Source organism: Mesoplodon densirostris, chromosome 16 (genome assembly GCF_025265405.1).
Source record: "Mesoplodon densirostris isolate mMesDen1 chromosome 16, mMesDen1 primary haplotype, whole genome shotgun sequence".
In the NCBI taxonomy this organism is placed as follows: Eukaryota; Metazoa; Chordata; class Mammalia; order Artiodactyla; family Ziphiidae; genus Mesoplodon; species Mesoplodon densirostris.
In genome coordinates this window covers 59,830,306-59,857,851 of record NC_082676.1, presented here as the reverse complement: position 1 = coordinate 59,857,851, position 27,546 = coordinate 59,830,306, and the positions used below count along the sequence as shown (strand labels likewise).

General features: G+C 49.6%; 2 protein-coding genes across 3 annotated transcripts; one reads left to right on the top strand and one right to left on the bottom strand.

The window, feature by feature from the left end:
- Positions 1-1,542: 1,542 nt before the first annotated feature.
- On the bottom strand, positions 1,543-5,097 carry TMEM186 (transmembrane protein 186). The gene is made up of 2 exons (XM_060077919.1): positions 5,067-5,097; positions 1,543-4,027 (listed from the first exon to the last, which is right to left on the bottom strand). The coding sequence occupies exons 1-2, from the start codon at positions 5,067-5,069 to the stop codon at positions 3,392-3,394; spliced, it is 639 nt and encodes a 212-aa protein (XP_059933902.1). The 5' UTR covers positions 5,070-5,097; the 3' UTR covers positions 1,543-3,391.
- Positions 5,098-5,264: 167 nt separating this feature from the next.
- PMM2 (phosphomannomutase 2) lies at positions 5,265-26,835 on the top strand. 2 transcript variants are annotated; one of them, XM_060120115.1, is made up of 8 exons: positions 5,265-5,401; positions 10,051-10,162; positions 12,480-12,556; positions 13,237-13,328; positions 15,968-16,067; positions 16,179-16,254; positions 17,545-17,660; positions 25,374-26,835. In XM_060120115.1, the coding sequence occupies exons 1-8, from the start codon at positions 5,336-5,338 to the stop codon at positions 25,473-25,475; spliced, it is 741 nt and encodes a 246-aa protein (XP_059976098.1). In that variant the 5' UTR covers positions 5,265-5,335; the 3' UTR covers positions 25,476-26,835. The 2 variants fall into 2 exon arrangements, with proteins under 2 accessions (XP_059976098.1, XP_059976099.1); XM_060120116.1 differs by having other exon boundaries at positions 17,516-17,660.
- The last annotated feature ends 711 nt before the right edge of the window (positions 26,836-27,546 follow it).

The following is a 27,546-nucleotide window of genomic DNA, read 5'->3' as shown; positions in this document are numbered from 1 at the left end:
CTTTGGCTGCTGCGAGAACAGACTCTAGAAGGGCAAGGATGGAAGCAGCAGGTTGCAATAATCCAGAGGCTATGAGGGCAGCTTGGATCGAAATGGCAGGGCTGGAGCACGTGAGAGCAGTCAGGTTCTGGTTGTACTTTTAGAGTAAAGTTGGTACAAAACTAAGTCAGTGGAACCACATGCCATTTACCCTAAGAGCCGGCACTTCCGAGTGGGTCTGCGGCTCTCCGGGAACCCCCAGGCCCACAACCGGGCTCTGGGTCACACCGTCCACAGCACGCACAGCCCCCCCTATCTAGAGACCCTGCAGATATACCCCAGCTGACAATGGGAGCCCAGCATTCCCAAACATCTGAGGGACATAGTCACACACTCCCCAGACCATGGCCTTCGACTGGCTGGAATTAACACGCGATGGGAATTTAACAGAGGCAATGACAAATCCATAATACGTCTATGCCCTTTCATTTGCATCTTTAATTAAAAACAAATACAAATTAAAAGCTGTTTCCTCTTGTTCTTAAGAGCTCCCAAGCTTTCTTTCACTGACCTTCAAAGGCTCCCCACAGTGATTTGGATCAAATTCAGGGTCCTCCCCTTAGCAAAGGCACCCACCCCACTCCTGTCCAGGGCAGAAATGCACACTTGTGTCCCCTCAGCCTGAACAAGCGGTGCTCATGGCCATCTCCTCCTCACACCTGGGGTCCCCTTCAAAGTCCCGGCCCCAGGCCATCCGGGCCCTTCTCCCAACCTCACCCCCTCCTGCTCTTCTGCCTCAGCCCACCCCACTCCTCTCTTTCCTTGCACTTTTCCCCATTTCTTTTTTTAAATATTTATTTATTTATTTATTCATTTATTGGCTGTGTTGGGTCTTGGTTGTGGCATGCGGGATCTTTCGTTGCGGTGCGCGGGCTTAGTTGCCCCGTGGCATGTGGGATCTTACCACCCTGTCCAGGGATCAAACCCGTGTCCCCTGCATTGGCAGGCGGATTCTTAACCACTGGACCACCAGGGAAGTCCCTCCCATTTCTAATTATACACATGCACTTAGCACCCGCCCTCCCTCCCCACCAAGATGCTATCAGTCCAAAGGCCAAAATCCTCCCCTTTTATGAACCGTGGTGCCTTCAGCACCCAGCAGAAGAGGTTTGGGATGACTGGCTGATTTGGAAGCCTGCAGGAACAAACTGTCTTGAATTACATGCTTTACTTGCTTCTGTGAAATGCAATAAATTAACTAAGAAGATCTAACAACTTCTTTCATGTTATCGTGATTATAAAGTCACTTTTCTCAAAATGCCATTTGCAGTCTACACAGAGGAAAGATATCTTTCCATATAGTTGGCATTTATCACATTCTTCATAGCAATGAAAAAATGGAGATCATTTAAACAAGAAAGGTTATAGGACCAGCTACATCCACTCAGTGGAATATTTTGCAATTACTGATTTTTTTTTGCATAAAAAGTATTTAAATGAAAAAAAATCAGATAATCGGGGCCTTTTGTTTTTATCTATTTGTAAGGTATGCTGCCCATTTTTTTCAACTTTATTGAGATATAACTGACATACAATATGGTATTAGTTTAAGGTATACAACATGATTTATATATGTATATACTGCAAAATGATTACCACAGTAAGTTAACATCCAGCATCTCACATAGTCACAAGGTTTCTTCCTTGTGATTGAATACTTTAAATGAATGTTTATAACGGACGTAGTCCTATGTTATAACATGAAGCAAAAAAAAGCCAATTTCAGATACAGGATAACATCTATGTTTTAAGTAAATACTGAAAGCACAGTGAGATACCACTTCACACCCATTAGGATGGCTATTATAAAAAAAAAAAGATGTGGATAAATTGGAACTCTGATGCATTGCTGGTGGGAATATAAAATGGTGTAGCCACTATGGAAAAGTTTGGCAGGTCCTCAAAAAGTTAAACTTAGAATTACCGTATGACCCAGTAATTCCACTTCTCAGAAAATACCCAAAAGAATTGAAAGCAGAAACTCAGATGTTTGTACACCAACGTTCACAGCAGCATTACTCACAACAGCCAAAAGGTGGAAACAATCAAAATGTCCATCGAAAGATGAATGGATAAACAAAATGTGATATATACATATTATTCCGCCATAAAAAAGGAATGAAGTTCTGATACCTGCTACAACATGGGTAAACCTTGCAAAACTATGCCAAGTGAAAGAAGCCAGACATAAAAGGCCACACAGTGGATGATTCCATTTACATGAAATATCCAGAATAGGCAAATCCATAGACACAGAAAGCAGATTAGTGGTTGCCAAGGGCTGGAGAAAGGGGGCATTGGGGAGTTACTATTTAATGGGTGCAGAGCTTCTGGTTGGAATAATGAAAAAGTTCTGAAAATGGAGAGAAGTGACGGTTGCAAAACACTAAATATACTTAATACCACTTAGTGTACACTTAAAATGGTTAAAAGGATAAATTTATGTTTATATTTTACTACGATTTGAAAAAAAAGACTGGAAGGTCACAAAACAAAATTTAGTTATTGACTTCTGAGTGGTAGAATTAAAGATCATGACTTCTTTCCTCTTTGTTACAAATTATATAATAAGCATATTGCTAATTACGGGGGACATTACATATAACTGGCTTTATTTTATAAAGTATCACACCAGCATATAGTTCATCTGACTTTATCACACTGCAAAGCCTTCTGATGTGAGAGCCCCTAGACCTCTGGGCCGTGAACTTGCTCAGATTACAACCTTGCCCCAGTGGCTGTGCAGCTACCGTGCGGGGAGGATGAACGACCCACCTCTAGGCTTCATCCTGGTCCCCTCGCCGCTGGGTCCACAAGGGGGCGCAGCATAGGGCTGGTGAAATCCCTACCCATTGCCTGGAAGCCTTTTGCGGCGCCATCCCCTCTGAACTAACAATGACGTTTATTGTTTATTCTCACACCCATCCCAGGAGACAGAGAGGATTTTTCCACTTTAAGATGTGAAAACCAAGGTTCTGAGAGACTTGACAACCTGCCCCAGGACAGGGATTTGGAAACGGACAGACCCAAGTCTTCTGGCTCCCGCCCCCCACCTCTCTGTCTTTGATTTCACAGCAGTGTAACTGTTCTAGAGAGCTTGGCATCGCTTCCTCCAAGAACTGGCTCTTAACAGAAACTTCTGGCCATTATCTGAATGTCACACACAAGTGCAGTTAAGAATCTGCACTCAGGGCCTCTTTCTAAATCCAGTTACTCACTTCCATCTCATGAATTTCCTCATCCCAAAAGACAAGTTCCCAGGGGCCCTGGCAAAGTCTCCAGCTGCCCGACCCCCTCCTTCAGCCCCGCCCACACCCTCAGGCTTCCTGCAGGAGGCCCGGCTCCTGCCCGTTCACTTGAACTTGTCCAGCATCCCAAACACCTGTGTGAAACGCTCTCGGTCCAGGATGCGTCCATAGCGCAGGGTGAGGTAGAAGGTCTGTTTCCCACTGTACTGCTGGATCCGCACGAACAGCTCCTGAGGCCGATCCTGGCTTTCCGTCATGGGGATCACGTCGGTCACAGGGCAGTATGTCTCCTGTCGCCGGCCCCAGAAGGTCAGGTGGGCCACCCGCAGCATGGTGCCCGACTCATTCACGTACAGGATGCCCACCAGCCTCCGGAAGAAATGGCTCATCCAGCACAACATGGCCAGGGCAAAGCCAGCGATCCCGCCCGCCAGGCACAGGGAGTTGAAGGTCATGAGGCCCTGGGAGTACCAGTAGAGGCCAGGCGGCAAGGCCACCACCGTCAGGGCTGTCTGTGCCACCTTCAGCCGAGACAAGTACCCGAAAGCCCTGATGGCATCAAACCGGTACACCATCTGAAATGTCTCTGTCTCTGTGCCGGGTGGTTTCTCCTTGGAGGCTGGTGGCCTGCTTCCCACCCACCTCCTAGGATCCCGCCCAATGCAGCACCACAGCCCGTGGAGAGGCCTTCCCCATGCAGCTGGCCCTGGCGACCGCGGCACAGCTCGGAGGAAGGCAGCCTGAAAGGGAGACAGGGAGACCATTTCTCTCATGTAACTCAACCATGCTAATCACACAAGGAACAGCTGCAAAGCGTCTTACACGGAGGCTCCCACCAATCCTGTGAGGCCGGCATCACTGCCAGAGATGGAAAGAAAGGTAAAGCCAGATGCTTTACCTCACGTGATCTTCACAAAAACTGTTTGCGATGGGAACCACTACTTCTACTTTACCACGGAGGAAACTAAGCCCAGAGAAGGTAAGAAATTTACCCAAAGACACACAGCCAGTGAGTGGGGCAGAGTCTGACTTTTAAACCGGACCTCTTTCCTCCAGACAGCTCAAGTAGGTATAGGAAAGGAGGCGCAGCCTTCATTCATTCAACAAATAACCTTGGGAGGGCCAACTCTGGGCTGGCACTGGATCCACAGCCTGTGTGCCATTTCCCCAAGCAAGAAACTCAATCAATGTCCCAGTGGGGAACAAATCCGCAAGATATTCATCATAATAAGTTCACAATTCTCGGTCAGGTTAAAGCGTCATCTTGGGGTCAGAAGGGAAACGCTGTTTACTTGGCGTAAACTGAGGGATGGGGTAGAACAGAGGAGGAGGGAGGCGTCAACCCATAGCACAAGGGTTTTATGAGATGCACAGTTCCACACCTCGAATAGTGCAGTGAAAGATACTTTGGGCGGTGAAGTCAGATCTGGGTTCCAATCCCGACTCCTACAGTCACCAGCTGTGGATCTTTGGGCAAATTAGTCCACCTCTCTGGGCCCCAGTTTCTTCATCTTTCAAAATGGGGATCCAAAATATACTGAATGTGATGATGGTTTTAAAGCCTTCAAATGCACTTGATGCTCGGCGAGTGCTCAGTGAGTTTTAGTTATCGCCGTTGCTGGCCCACGTGACCTGAGCGCAGAGGAGAGCGGGGAATAACAAATCGGAACACACGTCCCTCCCGCAGATTCTCCGAATCAGAACCCCAGGCGTCTGCAGGCCTGCCCCAGACCCACAAAGTACGTCACCTCCCTAACTTCCCACCACCCGCCTTCTTACCATGACTTCAATGCCTGCTGCCGGAAGTGAATCCCTCCTACTCCCGGAACCGCTAAGAGCGCGTGTTCGGCCCTAATAGGACAGCGTAGAGGCGCATTGCATTCTGTGATCTGTAGTCCAGAGAGAACAGCTACCGCTAATCCGAGGCATTATGGGAGTGGATTCTCCTCCTCCCGGCGTGCCCTGCGGCATGGGGGCTGGTCCCGGAAGTTCCGAGACGGGTTCCAGGTGCCAGCGAATCCTGTAAGGTTCGCGTGGAAGCTGGGGTCATGGCGGTCTCCGGCCCAGCGCTCTGCCTCTTCGACGTGGACGGGACCCTGACGGCCCCACGGCAGGTAAGCGGCGTCCGGCGGGCTGGCGGCAGCCGGTGCAGAGCCCCCTGCTGCTCCCAGACGGGGCTAAGGACCGCCTACCTCCCCTGAAGGGGGACCGAACTCTATTCTGGGTTCCTGGAGGAATGAGACGGAAGCTCCCACCAGCTCTTCAAGACCTCAGGGTGCTCGAAGAGATGGGACAGGACGGAAAACTCTAGAGAGCAAGAAACTTGTGTTGGGTTGGAAAACGCAGTTCTGGACTCTCACCTCCAGCCCCGGGTTTGAACCCCAGCTCTGCCCCTTTACCAGCTTGTGTGCCCTCCTCAGACCTATGACGTATGGTCTCTGCCTGTATCCTGATGTAAAAGACATAGGTTTCCAGGTCAAACGGACCTGGTAGAGTCTCAGCTTTACCTCCTGACAACTGTGTGACCTTGAGCAAAGTCACTTAACCTCAGAGCCTCAGCATCTATGGCATTAAGTAGGGATATGACCTGTTGCATGTGGTGTTTGTGGGGGTCGAATGAAATCATATAAGTTCATGAAAGTATCTTGCATACGGTAGACTGGGTTCAATAATATTCGGTTAATATCAGCGACCGCCACCACTCCCTTCTCCAGCCCTGCAGCGGAGTGGGGTGATGGAGGAGACCTAGATTGCTGCAGGCTGCCTGCTGAGAGCCTCCTTGGACTCCTAGAAGCTTCCCATTTCCAGATTTTGTTGCCGTAGGCACGGATATGTTTCATTTAAGATTAACATTTGTGATCTTTGCTCACTCTGACCTCCCTCTTGCACAGATTAGTCACTGAACACCAGCCATTCGAACTTGAGATTTGGCCCAAGTAGCCTCACTGTCTTCAAGTTCTAGCTCTACCCTGCTTAGTTTGGGCCAGGTGGAAGCAGTGATATGTGTGCGCCAGAATTCATAACGAATGTCTGTGACCTTAGCCGTCCGTATCATTTTACCTTTCTGAGCCACAGGTGCTATGTATCTAGTGATGATGCTCAATTGCAAGTTCTCCAAAGCCCCTTTTTGATTCTGAGATTCAGTGATCCATGCACACTTGTAGGTTGTTAGTTAGCCCATAGTGGTCTAGAGCCAATGTCAGCAATTCATTGTTTGTAAAAGGCCAGATAGCAAATACATTTGTGTTTGCCGACTATATGGTCTGTAATAACTCCTCGACTTTAATGCAAAAGCAACCATAGACCTTATGCAGGCATAGCATAGCTGTGTTCCAGTAAAACTGCTCTCTATTTGGCCCATTGGTTGTAATGGCCTCGGGTTTACATTCCAAGCCTTTTTACACAGTATCATTAGACCCACTTAACCTTTCTCCCTCTTTCATCCCTGGTAGGATAGTTGTTATTTCCATTTTAAATAAGGAAACAGACTCAGTGAAACCATGACCTTAATTTCACACAAGAGATCTGGTACAAGTCTCTGGGCCTCAGGGCATCGTTATTTGCTAAGTTTGCCATTTTCTGCTACCGCTCCAAGGTGGAGGCTGTTCTGTTACTAGGTGTGTCATTCAGGAACGTGCTTCTGATTCCCAGAAGGTACCAGGATATATAAGCACAAAGTATGAAATAGCAGCGAAACCAGACAACCCGCAATGTACTCCCTTAAAACATTTGAAACGTGATATTCTTTGGCGAATGTAAGTAAATTTTTACACTTAAAAAAAAAATCTAATTTTAAAGAGAATTGTTTCAGGGCTTCCCTGGTGGCACAGTTGTTAAGAATCTGCCTGCCAGTGCAGGGGACACAGGTTCGAGCCCTGGTCCGGGAAGATCCCACATGCCGCGGAGCAACTAAGCCCATGCGCCACAGCTGCTGAGCCTGCGTGCCACAACTACTGAAGCCCGTGCGCCTAGAGCCCGTGCTTCGCAACAAGAGAAGCCACCGCAATGAGAAGCCCACGCACCGCAATGAAGAGTAGCCCTGCTCGCTGCAACTAGACAAAGCCCATGTGCAGCAACGAAGACACAACACAGCCAAAAATATAAAATAATTAATTAAATAAATTTTTTAAAAAATAGAATTGTTTCTATATGCTGGGTGCTCAAGGTTAAAAAATAAAGCTATTTTAAAAATAAAAAATAAAAACTATTTTAGCAACAGATCTGTTCGTTGTACAACCTTTCCCTTCCTCAATACTCGCGTTCTCAAACATTGGTAAGCCCAAGACAATCCGAAAGCAATTAAATGGGTTATCTTTTCCTGCAGCTGCTGAAATAGTATATGACCTAAACAGGTAAAATCTAATTAGAATGGAGTCCAGAGCTTTGCACATTTCAGTGTTTTAGTAGAATTTTGCTGTTCTGAGTACTTTCCTAAGAAATGCCATTGCATCTAAAAGCAGTTGAGACTTAGAACCAGGATATAAACCTAGGTGAATTGTTTTCCAACTTCCTATCATGAAAAATTTCAAACGTACAGAATCGCTGGAAAAATATAGTACCCAAAACATCCATATTTCCACCACTTAAATTCAACAGTGATTGATATTAACTTTCTCTCTTTTTTTAATCTTTTCTGTGCCACTTCCTAAGCTGTAGTCATAAGGGTACTTCACCCCTAAATGTTCGCACCTGCAGCTCTTGAGGACAAGGACATCTGTTGTAACCAAAGTTTTGTCATCATACTTAAAGAAACTATCACCAATTCCCTAATATTATTTTATACCCTGGTCCAGGGGTCAGCGAACTTTTTTCTGTAAAAAGCCAGATAGTAAATGGTTGAGGCTCGCAGGCCATATGGTCTCTGTCACAGCTACTCACGTCTATAGTTGTGGCCACAGACACCTCGGAAATGAATGGATAGATGGCTGTGTTCCAGTCACTCTACAAAAACAAGCAGCATGCTGGGTCTGGCCCACAGGCCCTGTTTTCTAACTCTTCCTCTACACTCAGTTTTCCTTAATTGTCCCAAAAAAGTCTTTTATAATTTTTTTTAAAATTTTTCAGAAGGTGAACTTTTAACATTTTTTCACCTTAATTCCAAGCTTTTGGCTCTTCCTCTGTGCTTTATTTTGTCTGGGATGATTTAGAATTCCTTGAAATTATGAGCACAAGAGTTACTTAGAAACATGACAATTTTGCTGTGTGGTTATTTTGCTCCAAATCTCTCCTGCGGTGCGGGGTAGTTTAGATGCTCTATTGTGGTCATGAGCAGCTAGGTCTTATTTCCTGTCGAAAAGTATTTGCTGCCATCTGGAAGTGAAAAGGTGCCTCTCTGACCAGTGCAAGTTGCAGAGCATGTCTGATAGCTGGACAGCAATACCATTTAGCTCATCAGTGTGCACAAGGGTCAAGAGAAAATAAATTACCCTTAGGCTTCTGTTTGAAGGAGGAAGTACTGCATTTGTTTTGCATTTCTAATATTTTTCAGTCATGGGAATCTTCCCCACTTCTTCCCATTCTGACGTCGGCTCTGAGTAAAGCACTTGTGGGGACTCTGGGACCCATTTTCACAATCACTGACTCAGAGGCCACTAGATTTTGTCTATTAGGTCAAGATTCCACTGGAAGATGTAGAAAAGATTGCACTCTAATGTAAGCCCTTCTGTACAATTTTATTAATCATATGCATGTATTACTCTAAAAAAATTTTTTTAAGAAAAGGAGAAGATTGAATTCTGGACGTTTTTGTACTGAAGTTGAGTTAAGTGGGTTTTTTGTTTTTAATTTCTGGTAACTTTATTTGTGTAGATATTCCATGTAAGTGTACAATTAAGACTGCTAAAAGTATTGAAATAAGAGTTTAAAAACTTCATTGTGATTTGCTTGAACACAGGGATATCTTTTCATCTCAGTTTAAAATTTCTTTTGAATGGGCACACGGTTTGGAATTTAACTAGCATAAAATTATACCACTGAGACCACTATTTATTTATTTATTTTAATATTTATTTATTTTTTTTTTCCGCACTGGGTCTTAGTTGCCGCACACGGACTCTTAGTTGCAGCATGCAGGATCCAGTTCCCCAACCAGGGATCGAACACGGGGCCCCTGCATTGGGAGCGCAAAGTCTTACCCACTGGACCACCAGGGAAGTTCTGAGACCACTATTTATAGATAGAGCTTTTCTTTCAGGAGAGACTCAAAAATCTAGTGATCTTACTCTAAGGCTTTTTGTTTGTTTATATAACTATAATCAACTCTCAACTTCCTCTTTAATCTCATTATGTTATTTTGTTTTAATCAACTTAAATCCATAAATGGAGCACAGTGTAGCATTTGAAAGGACCAGGGTAGATCTACATGTATTATGGAAAAATCACCACAACTTAGTGCTGAGAAAGCAAGTCATTGCACAAGATGTGGAACGAGTCCACTTGTGTTTCAAAAAGTAGTACCTATTTATATATGTTCATATAGACAAGTGTATATATAAATGCACAGGAAAAAGGCTAGAGCAGTACATACCAGCTGTTAATATATTTCTTGTGTGTTTTAAACTAGGTAAAAATAAGTAAAATTTAACAAGTTTTTTTCTGATAAAAAAGTTGATGTCCCAAAAGCACAACTAAATAATTGGTCTTATCTGTAGACCTAGAAACCAAATTGGCAGTTACAAAAATAAGGGTTGTATCACTCTTGGGATTTTAGTCTCCCCATTACTTCGTGGCTCTTGACCGTTGTGTTTTCCTTTTTGAAATGCAGAAAATTACCAAAGACATGGATTGCTTTCTACAAAAACTGAGGCAGAAGATCAAAGTTGGAGTCGTAGGCGGGTCGGACTTTGAGAAAGTACAGGAGCAACTGGGAAACAATGGTAAACTCCACATTGCTGGCTACGTTTTGGTAAAAGGTCAACTTCTCATGGGGATGTTGGGACCTGTTGCCATTTAGTATCACAGGAGCCCCGAGCCCTCATCCCCGTGTGGCAGGCTTCAGGCTTCCTGCTTCCTTGTTCGGGGAAACATTTTCTCTGCCTTTATTTTTCCTCTGTTTTTAGTCCTATACATAAATTTCTGGAGTTGCTAGTGGAGCAGTTGGTACTCGGATACATGGACAGATTCACCTAGAAAGATGGGTGTCTGTTTCTCGGCCTGCAGTTCTTCCTGTTGGTCCCTATTAACTGCCCATCTGGCCTCAGTTCGGGCGCCGTCTCCTGACGTCCTTCTCACCCAGGTGTTGAGGGGTGCTCTATCACAGTGTTCCCCAGAGTTCCCTAGTCGGGAGTCACCCAGGCTTCTCCCCCACCTAGTGAACCAGAATCTCAAGCCCAGGACCCCAGGGAGGTGGAGGTTCTTATGTGCCCCTTCACTGGAGATTCTGAAGGGCATGGGTCTGTAGGGCATCGGAATCATACTTTAGCAGCTACCCTCAAAGAGAGTCTAGTGCTGTGGGTTTAGCACTCTCTGATTATTGGAAACTGTCTGGTTATGTTTGTCTTGAAGACTAGTGCTGTGGCTTATTCATCTCCATGGCCCCAGGGCCTCCAGGGTGCCTGGCCTATAAGAAATAGCAGGTAGAGAGAGAGATGGATGGAGCATTCTTTTTGGCACTGTTGACATCTTGGGCCAGTAACTCTCTATGTCCTGTGCACTGTAGGACGTTTAGCAGCATCCCTGGCCTCTACTCACTTGACACCGGTAGTGCTGCCACCCCCAGTGTGACGACCAAAAATGTCTCCAGACCCTGCCAAATGTCCCCTGGGGGCAAAATCACCCCCAGTTGAGAACTGCTGTTCTAGATGTAACATCTTACAGTGCAAATCTGTGTGGGGTGTATTCCTTGAACCAGTTACTGAAAGAGGGATCTGTGTAGTCCCTTTAAAACTCTCTGTTCAGGGCCTCCCTGGTGGCGCAGTGGTTAAGAGTCCGCCTGCCGATGCAGGGGATACGGGTTCGTGCCCCGGTCTGGGAGGATCCCATATGCCGCGGAGCGGCTGGGCCCGTGAGCCATGGCCGCTGGGCCTGCGCATCCGGAGCCTGTGCTCCGCAACGGGAGAGGCCACAACAGTGAGAGGCCCGCATACCGCAAAAAGAAAAAAAAAAAAAAAAAAAAAACTCTCTGTTCTGGTTACACTTAATTTTCCTTGTAGGTGCTCTGTTTAGAAACGCTATACAACATAATGGGACACATTAAGACCCGGGGATCCTGTTACCTGGTCCTGATTGCCCTTTCTGCCTCTGCTCACGTAATTAACCACAGGCTCAGAGAGGTTTTGTCAGTGTAGCACAGCGTCTACATTTCAGAGAGTAAGAGTCGAAACTCCAGAATCAAAACAGTCACGAGCCAGAAGGAAGTGGAAGACCCACCTGTATCAGAATCACCGGAGGAGCTCGTTCACATGCAGATGTGGGAGCCCCACCCAAAACACAGTGCCTGGGAATCTGCCTTTTGGCAAGCACCTAAAGTTTGAGACTCCATTAAGATTTATGTGGGTGGTCTTCAAATGTGAATGAATATAAGAATCACCTGGGCCTCCCTGGTGGCGCAAGTGGTTGAGAGTCCGCCTGCCGATGCAGGGGATACGGGTTCGTGCCCCGGTCTGGGAGGATCCCATATGCCGCGGAGCGGCTGGGCCCGTGAGCCATGGCCGCTGAGCCTGCGCGTCCGGAGCCTGCGCGTCCGGAGCCTGTGCTCCGCAACGGGGGAGGCCACAACAGTGAGAGGCCCGCATACCGCAAAAAAAAAAAAAAAAAAAAAAAAAAGAATCACCTGAGGAGCTTAAAGAAAAAAAATCGGATTCTTAACCTGGGCCTGCAGATTCTGATCAGAACCCTTGGAAGCAGAGCACGGAATTCTGCAGGTTCTCCCCACCGCCCCGGGATGCAGATTCACAGTGGGGTTTGGGAGCCATCGTCGGCTCCCACCTTCCTTTACAAATAAGCAGGCAGAGGTGCGAGGTGCCCACCAAGTCTCCAATCTGCAGCCTAATCGTCATCTGTTAAATTTAGAATGAGGAGCCTTTTTTAAAAAGTTTTTAAGGAGCTTTTTTTCCACCCTCCCAATCTGTTAAGATGAGATAGTCTTTCACAGTCATTACTGGAGTTTAGCATTTTTACTGGTGATTAATGTTAATCAAGAAATAGAAACACAGGGTCCAATTCATTGCATTCTCAATTTTGTTTTGTTGGCAGTGGTTGAAAAATATGATTATGTGTTTCCAGAAAATGGCTTGGTAGCATACAAAGATGGGAAATTCTTGTGCAAACAGGTAGGTTTGCAAGTATCCAAACTACTCTGTACTACTAGTGAAATGTTTTCTGAAAAGGTATTTGGTATTGAATGCCTCCAGGGAGTTATATTTGGGAGAAGAGCGGTAATGAATCTTCAGTCTGTATTTTTTATATTTTGGATATTGAACCATCTGACTAGTACACATTCCAAATTGTTAACTGAATTTTTATAATTGTTTTTCAAGGTTACTTAATCTAATATTTCTATTATGGTAGCAAAGACTAGGGCAAGTTGCCTTGCTGCAGGCATTTCTAAGAGGTACCATGTAGCTCTTATTACCATTAAGATCGTTCTATTCAGACGTAAGAGGAAGCCAAAGTGGAACAAATATATTTTCTATCAGTGTCTGCAGATATTTTAATTGAATAAAAGGCAGTAGCAATAAACTCTTTGGGGCTTCCAGGAAGCACTTAAGAGATAATGAATACAAAAATCTTGAGTAATGAAGCAGAGAATGCTTTTGACTGAGGCCCTTTCTGGTTGGCCTAATGTTTTCAACCAGAGAAAAAGGGAGAAAAGGAGAAAGGCAGTGGGGTGTGTCCCCACCACCGCTTGGTGACCCTCCAGCCACAGAGGCTGAAGACCTGGGTTTGCTGGAAAGCCATTTTGAAAAGGCCTCCCACTGTGTCAAGTAACTCCAGTATTTTTTTTATCTAGACTATTCAAAGTCACCTGGGTGAGGCCCTAATCCAGGATTTAATCAACTACTGTCTGAGCTACATGGCGAAGATTAAACTCCCGAAGAAGAGGTGGGTTTGCTTTTAGCAAAGAGGCACGACTGGAATATGGCGTGGTGTCATCCGGTGGGTTGGAGCTAACTTAACTCCAAAGCCCGGTGCTTAGTAAGGGATCACTGGAAACCTTCTGTAAAGCCAGCGGTAGACCGATGATTACATAAATGATGGTGCGTCCACGTGACGGAAGTTGAAAACTATATGCTTTCAAAGGCTATCAGTTAAGGCACATGCCTGTGAAACAGCAGTGTGGGAAAAGCAGCATCGGCCCAGGCCCCAGCTCAGGAGTCTCAAACTGGAGGCCCCCGGGCCAAATCCCATGCAAAGCCAAGTTCAGTTGGCCCCTGGTGGTCAGTAAAATCTGCATTAAGTGCTATCATTTAAAAGTCTGATTTCACACTTTAAAATACCTGGGTTTCCGGCTTCGGCAGCATCTGAAAACCCGGCAGCTCGATGCTCCCTCCTAGGTGGCGGCAGCCTGGCGGGCAGCGCTGACCCCTCCCCATCCCCCAGTCTTTCACGGGCCACTTGTCTCATTTTTCTGGCCTCGGTAGGCATTTGATTCGGGAACCTACCTCTTGTTCTGAATACTGTTCTCTCAATTCCCATTTTCAAATAATAACAACAGTAATGTGCACACATGCCCACAGTTAAAAGATTGGCAAAAAACGGACCATATGCTAACGGTGGTTGTTTCTTGGTAATGAGATTTCAGGTTTCTTTGAAATACTTTTCATCTTCTCGGTTTTCTGCACTTAATGTGTAACACCCTAATGATTAGAGGGTGAAACATTTCTTAAAGGGTGATTGAATTTCAAGACATGCTGGAGTTGCAAGAGTGCTCGAGACCTGTTTCCAGAACTTCCGAAACAGATGCCCCTGCTCGGCACCTCCTCTCGGAGGGCAGGGGCTTCCTTTTTCACATCTGTCCCAGGAAGGGGGATGGATGAGACAGGAGGGACCCGAAGTCCATCTTTCTGGCAGCTGGGAGACGGCCCGTGAGGGTTCCTTATCCTGTGCTGTTGACTTTTATGTATATTAGAAATTCTCCGTTGTAGCAAGTGAACATATAACGTACCCCAGGTCAGTTCAGTCTTTACTTTGGGCTGAGCATTGAGGGAGGATAAAAAAAGGATAAGATCCACTCCTGTCCTCCAGAGAGGACGTCATCTAGTGAGAGGGCCCAGCGTGCAGCGCTATGACTCCGAATTAGCCCGAGATGCCCGGTGAATTCAGGAGGCAGAGCTGAGTTCCTCCTTGATCGGCATTTACCCACGTTGCTCGTGGGGCTAATGCTATGTCCCACGCACGCCAGGCAAGTGTAGTAAGACGTCACATCGTCCAGGTCTTCAGGGGGGACGTGAATGCTTGATCAGCCGCCTTAGTCCTGGTTTTTAGAACAGAAGCCTTTCTACAGTGCATCAGCCTCCCTCCCTGCCTTGAGCATGACCTCTTTTTCTGACAGTTTAGGACCCACAGGCCTAGGATCCCCCCTGGGAATGATCACCAGGGCCCCATACCCCAGTGTAGATGTTGAAGGTGTAGGGGACGGGCTGGTCTGTACTGAGTCCAGGACAACCGGGACGGGGTTTTTGAAAAAGTGTCTTAGGTGCACATACGTTGTTGTATCCTTTGCCTCTTTTTCTGCAAGTTGAACACAGCAGGGGAAGGATCCAGTGATGGAGATACCGCTGTTTTTACTTTACCTGCTTCCCAGTTTTTTAGATAAACTGGTACTTTTCATTTCAGGAGCCCCTTCAGGGGGTGCTCAGAGCAAGTGCCATTAGCCCCTTTCTGAGCTCAGAGCAGAGCGGTGCCCAGGGTTCCTGGTAAGTGGTGGCATTGGCGTGGAATCTGATCCCAGCCCCACGCCTGGCGTGTGTCCTTGAAGTATTACTACTGAGCTCACCTGGGGATCCTCAGCAGCTTTTCCTGTGTCGCTTTTCTTGGTAAAAATCAGCATTTCACTAGGTCACTTGCGAAGGTGTCTGGGACATATATTTTCAGATTCCTCAGGGAACCTGAAGAGCTAGTAATCATTTTCATAGCTCTTTGTTAACTATAACATTCTCTGCTCAAGAGCAGCACCGTCCAGCAGAAATGTAACATGAGCCACATGTGCCGTTTTTTCCGCTTTCCGTGGCCATGTTTAAAAAAAAAAAAAAGCAACGGAAAGGAATAGGTGAAATTAATTTTAATATGTTTTATTTAACTGACTATATCCAAACTATAGTCATTTCAAATATAGTCAGTGTAAAGTATTGTCAATGATGGTTACACTTCTTTTTCATACGAAATCTGTGAACTCTCATCTCAGGTCAGATCAGCCACAGTTTTCAGGGCTCTCTAGCCACGTGAGGCTTGTGGCCGCCACATGGCCCAGCACAGCACCGCCAAAGGCTGATCACACCCGCCTCTGCCTTCAGAATTGCCCCACTTTTTTTTTTTTTTTGACCACACCTCGGCATGCGGGATGTTAATGCCCCGACCAGGGATCGAACCCATGCCCCCTGCAGTGGAAGTGCGGAGTCTTAGCCACTGGACCGCCAGGGACATCCCTGAAATTGGCCCACTTTTTAGCCTGTCTATCTATCTGTTGTGTTTCTCAAATAAATGATGTATCTCTGGGACCTCCGTCCCCTTTTCCTCCCCAGGGGTACTTTCATCGAATTCCGAAATGGGATGTTGAATGTGTCCCCCGTCGGAAGAAGCTGCAGCCAAGAAGAACGCATTGAGTTCTACGAACTGGATCAAGTGAGTCTTTATGAAATAGCCGGGGTGTATGGACGTGTGGTGTGCATCTCTGTGGCCAAGAAAGTGTGCTTCTAATGCAGTGGACTATCGATATCTTTTTGTTTTCCTCAGAAAGAAAGTATAAGACAGAAATTCGTGGAGGATCTGCGGAAAGAGTTTGCAGGGAAAGGCCTCACGTTTTCCATAGGTATCATGCATTCAAGCGGGCTTCACGCTCTGGGAGCCGTTTGCCGGGAGGTGGTTGTGGGCCGGTGTGCTCTTGAACTTGGATGGTGACGAGTTTGCAGCTGGGGCGTCCATGGCGGGTAACTGTCCTCCTGCCTGATCAGCGCTAGCTGAGACTCAGGTTAGGAGATGACTTCCAGGCTGCTGGGTTTGGTTCTAAATCCTCGCCCAGCAGGATTTTTCCTGCCTGCACTTCTCCTAGTCAAAAATAAGAGCAACTTGCTTAATGAAGAGTGAGAACTTATCCCCACACCTTTGGGCAGAAGACAGCTAGCTCATGGGTGACTCTATAGGAGAGAGGTGGGACAGGCCCTCTTAGATCAAGTAGACTGAATGTGTTCTGGAATCCTGTAATGTTTGAATGGCAAGGAACCTGCGAAGTCACTTGGGCTGGTTTTACAAATCAAGAAGCTGAGGCCCAGAAAGGGGAAGGCGCTTGTCTAGGTTCACGAAATTTCTGTTCATAGTGACAGGCCAGCATGCGGCCGTTTCCGGTGTCTGATGCAGAGCTCTTCCTGCAGCGCTGATGTCTCTGCCTCGCTTTTTGGTGGAATATGCCTGTCAAACGCTTTAAACAGACCGACTTCTGCTGTCAGTACTGACAAGCCATACTTAGAGCCCTCTCCTTTCACCAGCTCAAATAAGTGTACGCTTGCCAGAAAACTGGAATTGCAGAGAGCCTCTGTGTAAAAGATGAATGGGTGGCTTGTTAAGTATCCTTGAACTGTGAGATGAACATCTTCCCTGACACAGCTCTGAAAGGGTTTTTGTTGCCCAAGAAAGCTGCCTGGCAATCCCTGTCCATGGGATTTTCATTTTCCTGCACGACGAGCTGGATGCATCCCGCTCCCAGGCCTCTCCGCCGAGCGCACAGTGCAGCTCCAAGGGAGCATGGCTGAAGAAAGCTGTTCGCAGCTCTTTCACCAGCCTGCTTTGGGCTTCATTTAAGCACGCTCTGCAGACCACTCTGGTGCAAAGCCATTGTGGGTCTCACTCTGACTCAGCACTCTGTGTCTCTTTTTTAGACTTTAGATTTTTAGGTTTTAGGTGAAATCACGGAGAAAAAAAAATCATGCAAGAATTAATTTCTAGAACCTACCCGTAAAGTATTGTAATTAGCAAACTGAGGTAATAAAAATCAACCTTGGCACTGCAGTTGCTGACAAGATCAAAGGGCACATTTTCTTTCAGTGACGTATCATTAGCCTCCTTTTCACCTTTAGCTTGTGTGTCTCCCTCCCCGCTCTGGCAGGAGGCCAGATCAGCTTTGATGTCTTCCCTGACGGATGGGACAAGAGGTATTGCCTGGGACATGTGGAAAAGGACGGCTATAAGACCATTTATTTCTTTGGTGACAAAACCATGCCAGTAAGTATGGAAATGTTTTTGCAGTTTCATTGTTCAATTTGGGTTTGAAGAGGGAGGAAGCAGACAGATGGGCTTTTCTCCCCCTAGCCACACTTCACCTGGCAGCCCATCTCAAACTGAGTAATGGCTTCTGTCCTATGAGAGGGGGGTAATGGACCCCCCTCTTCTCTGCGCTCAGACACCCGACACCTCTGAAGGCAAGGATGGAGCCTTTCAGTTTGGCTTTAAGTGTCACCCACCTCGAGGGCCTTCCGGAACGAGACCCAGATCCTCTGTGTTTCAAAGCCCTTGCCGTTTTTGTTTCATGTTTCCGCCGTGTTTTTTCCCCAGGGGCGTTCATTTAGGTTGGGCGTTAGGAGTCCTAAATGGTAGGAGGACTAAGAGTCTCGTGAGTCTGGAATTCAGGAGAGATGAGAGGTGGGGGGTCAGGCCTGGACATCACACACTAAGGGGCAGGAGGCTGTCCCGGGGGCGCTGTCGGAAATCCCAAGTCCGGGACGGAATCTAAACTGGGGACTGATGGGAATTCCCTGGCGGTCCAGTGGTTAGGACTCGGCGCTTTCACTGCCAAGGGCACAGGTTCAGTCCCTGGTCGAGGAACTAAGATACCTCAAGCTTCTCAGCGCGGCCAAAAAAATAAAATAAATTGGGGACTGAGAGCAGAGCCAGGTGTTAAGAGGCCAGCAGGAGGAATTTCCCCAGAGCCGCCGAGGTAGCAGGTGAGGTTCTCCTTAGGACAGGTGGGTCCCCAAAGGGCTGGATGGAGGGGCTTTGCCACCATCGAGGCCCAGAGGAGGCTCAGCCCCCGATAGTCACTGCCCAGCCCGGGGCTGCCTCCCTTTACCTTCCTCTCGCACCCCCGTGCCTCTCTGCTTCCCTCTCACGGGCCACCCAGTGGTGGTAGCTACCCTGCCATCAGGCTCCTGTCTCAGGCTTTGTGGCTGTATTGCAGCAGCAGAAAGGCTGCATGGATGGAGTTTTTAATCCCTCCAACCCCTGGTCCACCCAGAGTGCGTGCTGTTTTGCTAAGGTCTCTCCTGTGTGGACCTGCCTTTTTCAGTAAGATCTCCACGTGCTAGTCTTCCAGCATGAAAGGGACTTCTGGATGGTATAGTCTCATGTCCTGCTTTCCAAATTATAAAACTGGGGGAATTCCCTGGCCGTCCAGTGGTCAGGACTCCACGCTTCCACTGCAGGGGGCCACGGGTTCAATCCCTGGTCGGGGAACTAGGATCCCACAAGCCGCCCTCGCCGGTCCCCCCTCTTCCCACCCCCCATCCTCCCAGCTTCATGCTGATTCCTGCAGTCTGAGAAGACAGCTCTTCAGACGGGCTGAGCAGATTGTTCTGTGATGATGACGTTCTTGTCGTATATAAGCCTCAGCTGGGACTTTGCAGGATGGAATGCAGTTCTTGAGATAATCAGAAAACAACATCTTTGGGGAATTCTTCTTTTGGGAATTAGAGAGTTTTCTGTTTAACCACTGCATTACCACAGGTCAGTTATTATTTTTTTTTAATCTTACCTACTTTTAAAAAATGGATACTATCGAAGGGAGGTACCCCCCCCATTCTTAATTAATAGGCATTCATTGTAGAAAATTAGAAAAAGCATGAAGAAGAAAGGAAAAGTCACTTGTAAATCACAGCTGACATGCCTCTCAGCCTTTTTGCAATGTATCTGACCCCAAATATGGGACACGGTGTGTTCACTGGTTTCTGCTTTTGTTCTCTTAACATATTTCGTTCCCCCCACGTCGGGGAATGTTCTTTGAAAACAAGCTTTTAATGGCCGTATAACATTCTAGCATTTAGGCACAGATGATTTACCCATTTCCCTAGCAGAGGCCCTTTGGCTTTGTGGCTGTTTGTTGTCATCGCGAGCACTGTAGTGAACACTCTTGCATTGTTCTTTGCCCTCCTCTCTGATCTTTTTTATCAGTGGTTTCCTGGAGATGGGAGTTAGCAGTCCAGCCATCTAAATCTTTTAACAGCCTGAGGCACTGAGCAGTCCAAATACAGTAAAAAGCCCTTTCCCTGCCAAGCTCAGCAGGCTTAGACGCCTGCCAGGCAGCTTGGCCGGGATCTAATGTTGCACCGTGTCTCCCCCAGCCCCCGCCCCCCACCCCGAGCACCTCCAGAGAGCAGAGGGAAGAGGGAAGAGGCTGGCCCTGGCTCTTCTAAATCCTCGTTAGTCCTGGAAACTCCCTCATCCATCCCAGCAGCCACAACAGGCAGCGTCCATCGACGCCCAGCTCCGAGTTCAGCTTACAGGCCCTCGGCCCGGCCTTTGGTGGGAGTAGCGGGGGGCTCGGTTTGCTGCGGGGAGGGAGATGGCCAGCGCCTGGGAAGATGCACCCAGGCTGCTCTGCCTGGCTCTCCAGGGGGCTGCGCCTGCCAGCTCAGCCCCAGCCTTGCCGAATTCCCAGGCAACAGTGCCTCTGCTTGTTTAATGCTTCTTGTAAAAAATATCTTGACTTGAAGTCGGGGCAACGTGAAAACCCATTGGAACACTTCGTGAGCATTACCCACTGATGGGTGTGACTCGGCAGTTCGACTTCGGTTAATTCGGCCCTCAGTTCACTCCTACTTGTGTAGAAAGGGCTACAGAGAGGGGCAGGCCAGCAACAACCCCGCCCTTCGCAGGAGGAGATGGAGAAATAAACGGGGGTCCAGCCACACAGCGGAATGCCAGGTAGCGTAAGCACAGCTGGTGTGGAGCAGTGCTGGTAAGAGGCTCCATTTTTGTGTAAAGACAGAGAAATCATCTCTCTTCGTGTCTGCTTGTAAGTGCACACGGGGGGTCTGAAAGGGTACCCCAAAATTACAGAGTTACCGTGGGGGTGGGACAAGGATGGGAGAGACTTACCGCTGTGACAAGACCCTGTTTTTAAATTTTTGAGCTGCGTGAAGGTGCTGTCTATTGAAAAATAAAACTTAAAAATGTCAAATTGAAAAGAGGAAGGGAACAAAGCTTTTCAAGTGCTTCCTCAGCGTCACCCCTGAGCAGGACACTTCCACGCCGTCTCCTGCGGTCCCCACCGGAGGCGGGGGACGCGGGGGCCCCGCAGAGGGCCAGCCGCTCGCTGAGTGCGGTCTGGAAGCCCCTGCCCTTTTCATTCTCCCCTCTCACTTTCAAAACACTAAGACCGCTCGTCCTTTACAGTCAGCATGAGGTGCTAGGCTTGGAAACCGAGAGCACCCAAGTCGGCCCCCCAAAAGCCCGGCGCGGTGACCACACGCGAGTCTATCTAAGCCTCAGTGCCCCGGGCCATCCAGGGGGTTGTGGGTCCGCTTCCGAAGGACCGAACAAAGTGAAAGGTCTTAGAGGGAAGGCAGTTGGGGATGTGCCTCTTTCCCAGCGGCAGGCCTGGCCTGCATCCAGAGGCTCCTGCTTTTAAGGAAGTTGTGGTCAGGCTCACCTGGTACTGAGGTCGCTCTGTGAGATGGGGGCCTGCGGGACGGGTGACAGGTTGCCCTTGTGAGTGGTACCCCGTGACCCCTGAGATTCTGTTAGGCCTTTGGCCGGGGCCTGGGCTTCCTTGTGCCTGGCATCTCCCGGCATCTCCAGGGCTCCCAGGCTCCTTAGGGCTAACAGAAGTGCAGAATGTGTCCTTGGGACAGACCTGCGTGACTGTTTCTGTGGCAGAGTCTGAGACCCAGGTCTTGTGTGGCTGGTGGCAGGCTTAGGTTAGCGTGGGGAGGGGGTCGCTCGTTCCTGGAGGAACCCGGGGCAAATCGCCGCTCCCTGTGGTCTGAGCCTCCTGGAGGAGGTGGGACCAGATTAGAGGTTCTCAACCCTGCTGAGGAGAACCCCGGGCCCCCTGCAGGAGGACAGGAAGCCGGATGCTGTGCAGGGGAACCACGGGTCTCCACTGGGGCCTGCCTTCCTTCCGGACCCCAGAATTGGTGGCCTCGTTGGTCCAGGGAACAGGACGGTGGACCAGCCCGACCCCAAGGCAGGAGCATCCCTCACCCCAACGCTCCTGCTCAGGGAGACCCAGGCTTCAGGCCCCCAGGGCTCACTGGTGTCCACAGCATCAGCATCTCCCCGATGTGCTCCCGTGCCAGGGCCCCTCACGCATCTCTGAACCCCGTTTTACGGATGAGGGGAGCTGTGCCGGAGCCATCGCCAGACCCTAAGGGGCAGTCACCCAGGGGCGTCAGCCCCACCCCTAGCCTGGTCATCACTAGATTCTGAGCCGCTGGTCCTCAGCCCTGGAGGCACATTGGAGTCACCTGATTGCTTTCAAAACCTCATGACCCTCGGGCCAGGCTGTTTTTGACCATAGCTGTTTACTTCTTTCTAGGAAAAAAATCAGCACAGTTGTCTAAGAGCATTCATTTTCAAACGTGAAAGCTGTTTGAAGTTGTTTTCATCCACAGCTAATTCTGACATATCGGGAGAGCAGCACACACCTCGGTCAGGTAGCGAGTCCTCGGGTCCCCAGCCTCCTGCATAAGCCCTGGGCACCCGGCTCTCCTGTGGCCAGAGACACCCAGGCACGGGAGCTCTTAGTGCATCCTGCGCCTTTGGCCCCCATGTCTCTTGTTCTTTCCCAGTTTTATTGATGTATTTTTAAAGCTCCTGCAGTGACTATCACTTGCAGCCAGGGGAGAACCCCTGCTCTGGGACCTTTGAAGGCTGAGCCTTTGTCTTGGTGGCCTTTGTACCCATAATGGATAGAAATTGGCTAAGTGCTTATTGAACTACCCGAGGTATTACGTCCATGTGCAGCTAGAGAGCTTGTCTGTGCCGCGGGCAGGTATCCACACAGCAGAGACCCCCTGCGAGTCGTGTCAGGTCCTGTGGAGCCGGGCACGCAGCCGCAGGCCAGGGACACTGATGTAAGATAGCCTGCGCTGCCGCCCAGACCTTGGCCTTGTAGGGATTAAACATTAATGGGCAGCCTGCGCTGATCTGGGGCCTCTACTTTGGGCCTGCCAGGTACACCTTAACGAAACACGATCACTTACTCATCCCTTCGCTCCTTCCCTCCCTTTTTGTTTTGGAGCTTGCATGATCACTTACTCATCCCTTCGCCCCTTTCCTCCCTCCCTCTTCTCCCAGGAAACGGGAGCTTTGTTTTGGAGCTTGCAGCCTGCGGGTGGATGAGCCTGCCCAGCAGGAATCCAGTAACCTTGGTGCACATGCAAATCCAGTTTTGAAGTTTCCTGTTCACTGTAGCCTTATTCTAGTGCGTGGCACTCACTAGCTTGGTGTTTCCGTTCTGCTTCTCCCGACCTCACTCTGAGTCTGGTTTGCAAGGTCTGTGCAGCCCCAGGAGGGAGCCCGCCCGCTCTGAGGCCAGTTGCCCTGTGGGAGACGTGAGCAGTGCGGGCAGTGCAGCATTGCTGCCCTCTGAGAGCAGCGGGGCCCCACCGGGCTGCAGGAGGTTTCTCCTTCCCGGGCAATCGGAATCTCTGGACCTGGCTTTGGTACGAGTCAGTGGCTTACAAGACAGCTTACAAGACAGCTCCCCGCCGTCGCCACCAGCAGGCCCTCTGTCAGGTGAGGCATCTGTTGGGCACCCGGGACACCCTCTCCAGGGTGGGGCAGGCGTGGTATCTGTGAGCCTTGCTGCTCCAGAGGTTCTGCTCCCCAGAGAGTGGCTTCTGTCTGCCTTGTACCCTGGCTGGGGGCTGGAGCCTCCTGCTCTCCTCTGCTTCCGCTTTTGAGTCCTCATCCCCCATCCATTCTCCAGAAAGTTCCTCTTGTGAAGTGAACCTGATGGTGTGAAGCCTGGCTCCTGGCTTTCTGGAGGCTTCACATAAAATCCCAAGTCTCAACCTGCGAGGCCTCAGGGCCCGGCCCCTCCCTGGCAGGCTCTAGCCTGGCAGGCTCCAGCCGGCTGGCAGCCTTTCCCAGATGGGCGGTCACAGGGCTTGTCCCTTCTCTTCCTTCAGGCCTCTGCTCAAAGGCCTCTCCCCTGTCACCCTCGTCCCCTCCCCTTATTCTTTGCAGATGCCAGCAAAGCATCCACAGAGCTGTTTATGTCCATCTTAAATGTAAGCTTGGAAGGCAGCCCTTAGGTGGACTTCATTTGTTTGCCACTGTATCTCCAGCTTCTGAGGCCATGCCTGGAGGGTAGTGAGCGCTGCACAAGGTTTGTTGGGTTAATCGGTGGAGAATAACCCCTCCCTCCAGGGTCGGTGAGTGACACTGGAGTGAAAGTGTCCCCAGGTGGGTGCTGGGTTTTTCTGAATAGAGTAGGAGTTCTTTCTTCCTTGGTTAGGTGCTCTGTGCTGGTTTCCCCACACCAGGCCGTTCCTAAGAGAAATCTTTTTTTTGTCGTAAGAATTGTCTTCACGTGTACTTGTTCAGGAGATGCTGGCCATGAACTGGGGGCCAGCTGAATGACCAGAGCCCCTTCACAGGACATAAATTCGTGAGGCCCGTGCAAGGCTTGGCAGGCTTCTGGGAAAGAACATTCACCAGTGTGGCTCCAAGGTCATGGCCTCCCAACATGGCTCCACCCAGTGCGCCTTGGGCCCAGGCAGTAGTCCCTCATGAGGTCTATGAACTTCACCTCCTCCTAGGGAAGCCGTCTGCTTGGGGGTGGGTGGCTCTTACAAAGATGAGAGCAGCCGTAATTTCAGGTGTCAGTTGTTTAAAAGGATGTCATTTTCGTACAGAATCGTTTTCTCCATACTGGCTTCATGCTCTGTGTTTTATGAAAAGAATCCATTTTCTCTGCAGTGTTTCTCATCACATTATAAACTAATTGATTTTTTTTTCAAGATTTTGCATTAGACTGCTTTCCAGTGTTACGAGGAAAATACAGGAAATTGCATGAGAAGCGAAGCAGGGGCTTTCCTGCAGGGCTGTGGGTTGTGGAAGCAGCATTCCCCTGAGACAGGCGGGACTGGGGAAGGGGGTGCAGCACAGACTAGGCGATCCACAGTCACAGGAACCCCCCACTCCCAGCATGCCTGGGCCCTTCCAGACCCGGGCCCCACCTCCTGGGGGCTCACCAGGGGGAAGGAAACGTGAAAACGCTCGGAAGCGGCGCTCGCGGCACCCTGGTGCTGCCCCAGGATTGCTCGTCCACCAATGGCCTCGGTGCTTTGGGCGAAGTTCCGCCACGATCCCCACTTCACAGGTGGGGAGCTGCCCACATACCCCCCTCACCGGTGCTAGACCAGGATCTGAGCCCAGGCCACCAGGCTCAGACTCCAGCCACGTGGGCCTATGTAAACTTCAGTGAATCAGACTCAGTCCCTCTGTCATAGGCCTCACATGTGGCCTCCATCTGCTCAGAGATGGACCGTGTCCATCGTCACAGAAAGTCTCGAGGACAGTGCTGCTCTGGACTGTCTGCCCTCCTACAGTCCCCCATGACCTGTTAGGAAAGTCTGGATGCGGTTAAAACAAATTGATGGCGGTGAGAATTCTGCTTTCATGATAGAAAAATAAGCCTTAGACGCATCTTCACGGGAACATCGTGATTTCTTTCACAGGCATAATTGCATGTTCCAAAGCTAAACTGCAGTTCAAGGGAAGGTGAAAAACCCTTTATCGGTACGACAGTACCCTTGTTGTTCCTCTCCTGGGGGCTAAGAAAAGGTACCTGAAGAGATGCTCTGTGCCCGGTAAAATCGCAGGGTCCTCATTTCTGGTCCTATTTCCCTGGTGGCCCCAGGCCCCTGGGTGGCAGCAGCCTTGGCCCGGGAGGAGCCAGGTGGCGCCTGCATCTGTGCCGTGTCTTCACAGGGCGGGAACGACCATGAGATCTTCGCAGACCCGAGGACGGTGGGCTACACCGTGACGGCGCCCGAGGACACACGCAGGATCTGTGAGAAGCTCTTCTGCTGACCATCCCTCTCCCCGTGGGAGGGGGGTCCCGCCACGCCCACCCCCAGCCCACTGTACAGTTGTCACTTGGGTCCTCACTCAGCAGGGAAATGGCCCTCTGCCTCCAGTGCTAGAAGCAGCCAGAAGGGAGAAGAAAAGGCTTGTCAAGAATGGTTCAAAGGACTGTCTCCAACAGAGGGTTTCATCCCCACCCCGAGTCTCAGGACCCCCAGCCCTGCCCTGATACGTACGATCACAGTACACCTGGGTTTTTTTTTGTTTTTAAACTTCCCCATCATTCTAGAATGATACAGGAAGAACGAGTGTGCCTGGACCCTCCCTATTTCCTCATGGGTCTCGTGGAAAATGTAACAGATATTCACGTTGGGACCCTCTGCATCAGTACCAGGATGGGGGCTTTGGTGATGAGAAAGAAAGGACAGGACGTTTACAATGATCTGACCCTGGGACAGATGGTTAAAAACACTTCCAGAAATGAAGCTCCCCCTGGCTGAGTGAACACTGACCCCAGGGACTTTGCACCTAGCTGGCCCAGGAAGCAGGGGTAGCTCTGTATCCACTACACTTTGAAGAGCCCGCTGGTTTCCTAGCCATTGGGACAGAGGCAGTGGAACCAACCCTAACGAGAACTGGCACATGGCCCTCCCGGGACGCAGCTCTGAGCCCGGGCCCAGGGACTAACCGGGGCGGTCACACGTCACCCAAAGAACCTCCTCCTGCTGTCCCCAGGCCTGTTTGCCCTAGTTCCGCAGGGATCAGGGGAGAGCCTGAACTAACAGATCAGGAGCTGTACCGTTTCTCTGCCAATCTTTGAATAATAAGCCCATCCACCCAGGCCCTTGGAGCTACCGTGGTCGGGCCTGCAACCCTCACTCCTCCATCCCGCCTTCTGCAAGTTCCTCGTATAACTGGAAGGCAGCTCGGAGCCTCGTCCACAACACAGAACACGGAAGAGAGCTTTCCAAGAAAACGGTTACTGTGTCACTTTTGAGCATCTCCCTCCACAGACCAGTGCCAGGGCCGGCGTCAGTCCAGGCATGGCCTCTGCTGGGGGCTTGCAGACCTGAATCTGAAGTGGGGATTGCAGAGGTGCTCTGAGCAGCCCACCTCTCAGCCCCCACCAGGTACCTTCATCACAGAGGAACCTGGTTCCCCCCAGCCCTCCCCCAGCCCGGCTTGTCTCAGCTCAGCATCAGCGCCAGGCTGTGAGGTCAGCCCCCTCACCTGCCCAGGGCCACACACTGGTGTGACGGTTCTCACTCGTTCACGGGACTCTGCCGTCCTGTGGCATCCTTCCTGGCTGAATTTTACACGATACTGTAATGATCTTTCAAAATGAAGAGTAGCAAATTAAAGTGATTTTATTGTTTCCTATTTTTCATTCTGATTACTGTTTTCTCCTCAAGTTAAGTGAGTTGGTATCTTCTCAGATTCTGGGGGAAGAGCTCAGCCCTCTTGGACCTGAGGGGCCACTCGTTGCAACGCTGACGTTTCCATGATGTTGGGGGTTGCACTTTCCAACTGACACAGACCCTTCCTCCAGGCTTTTCTGCCCACTGGGTAAGGATCCAGTATTCCCTAGAAGTTTCCTTAACATATATCAAAACGAGACAACTGAGTCTTACTCAGACTTGTCCCAACTTTCATGAGGTGGAGGGTGCGCTGTTTCTCCGCCCTGCACAGGGCTGCCCTGGGTAGGTACCCCGAGGCCGTCAGGCTGGGCCCCCTGCCCTGCACTGTCACAATTCCCTCAACCTGCCTCCCCACCTCCAACGACTTCAGACTTTGCACCATCCTTCCCCTGCTGCTGTGGTCTTATCCCGGTCCAAGCTCCCTGGCCATGTATCCCACCTCTTCTCTCTTTAGGCATTCCCCAGCACCCGCACCCGCCGGGCTCCATGGTGAGGACATCAGGTAATAGTAGGTGAGTAACATGCAGGCAGCAGCGGCTGATGCCTTACACGTGCTCACAAAGCAGCCGCTTCTGTCGTTGGCAGGTTAAGAGCCGGCTGCCCGGATTCAGATGCTAGTTCAGCTGCTGCTGACTGGCTGTGTGATGGAGGACGAGTTC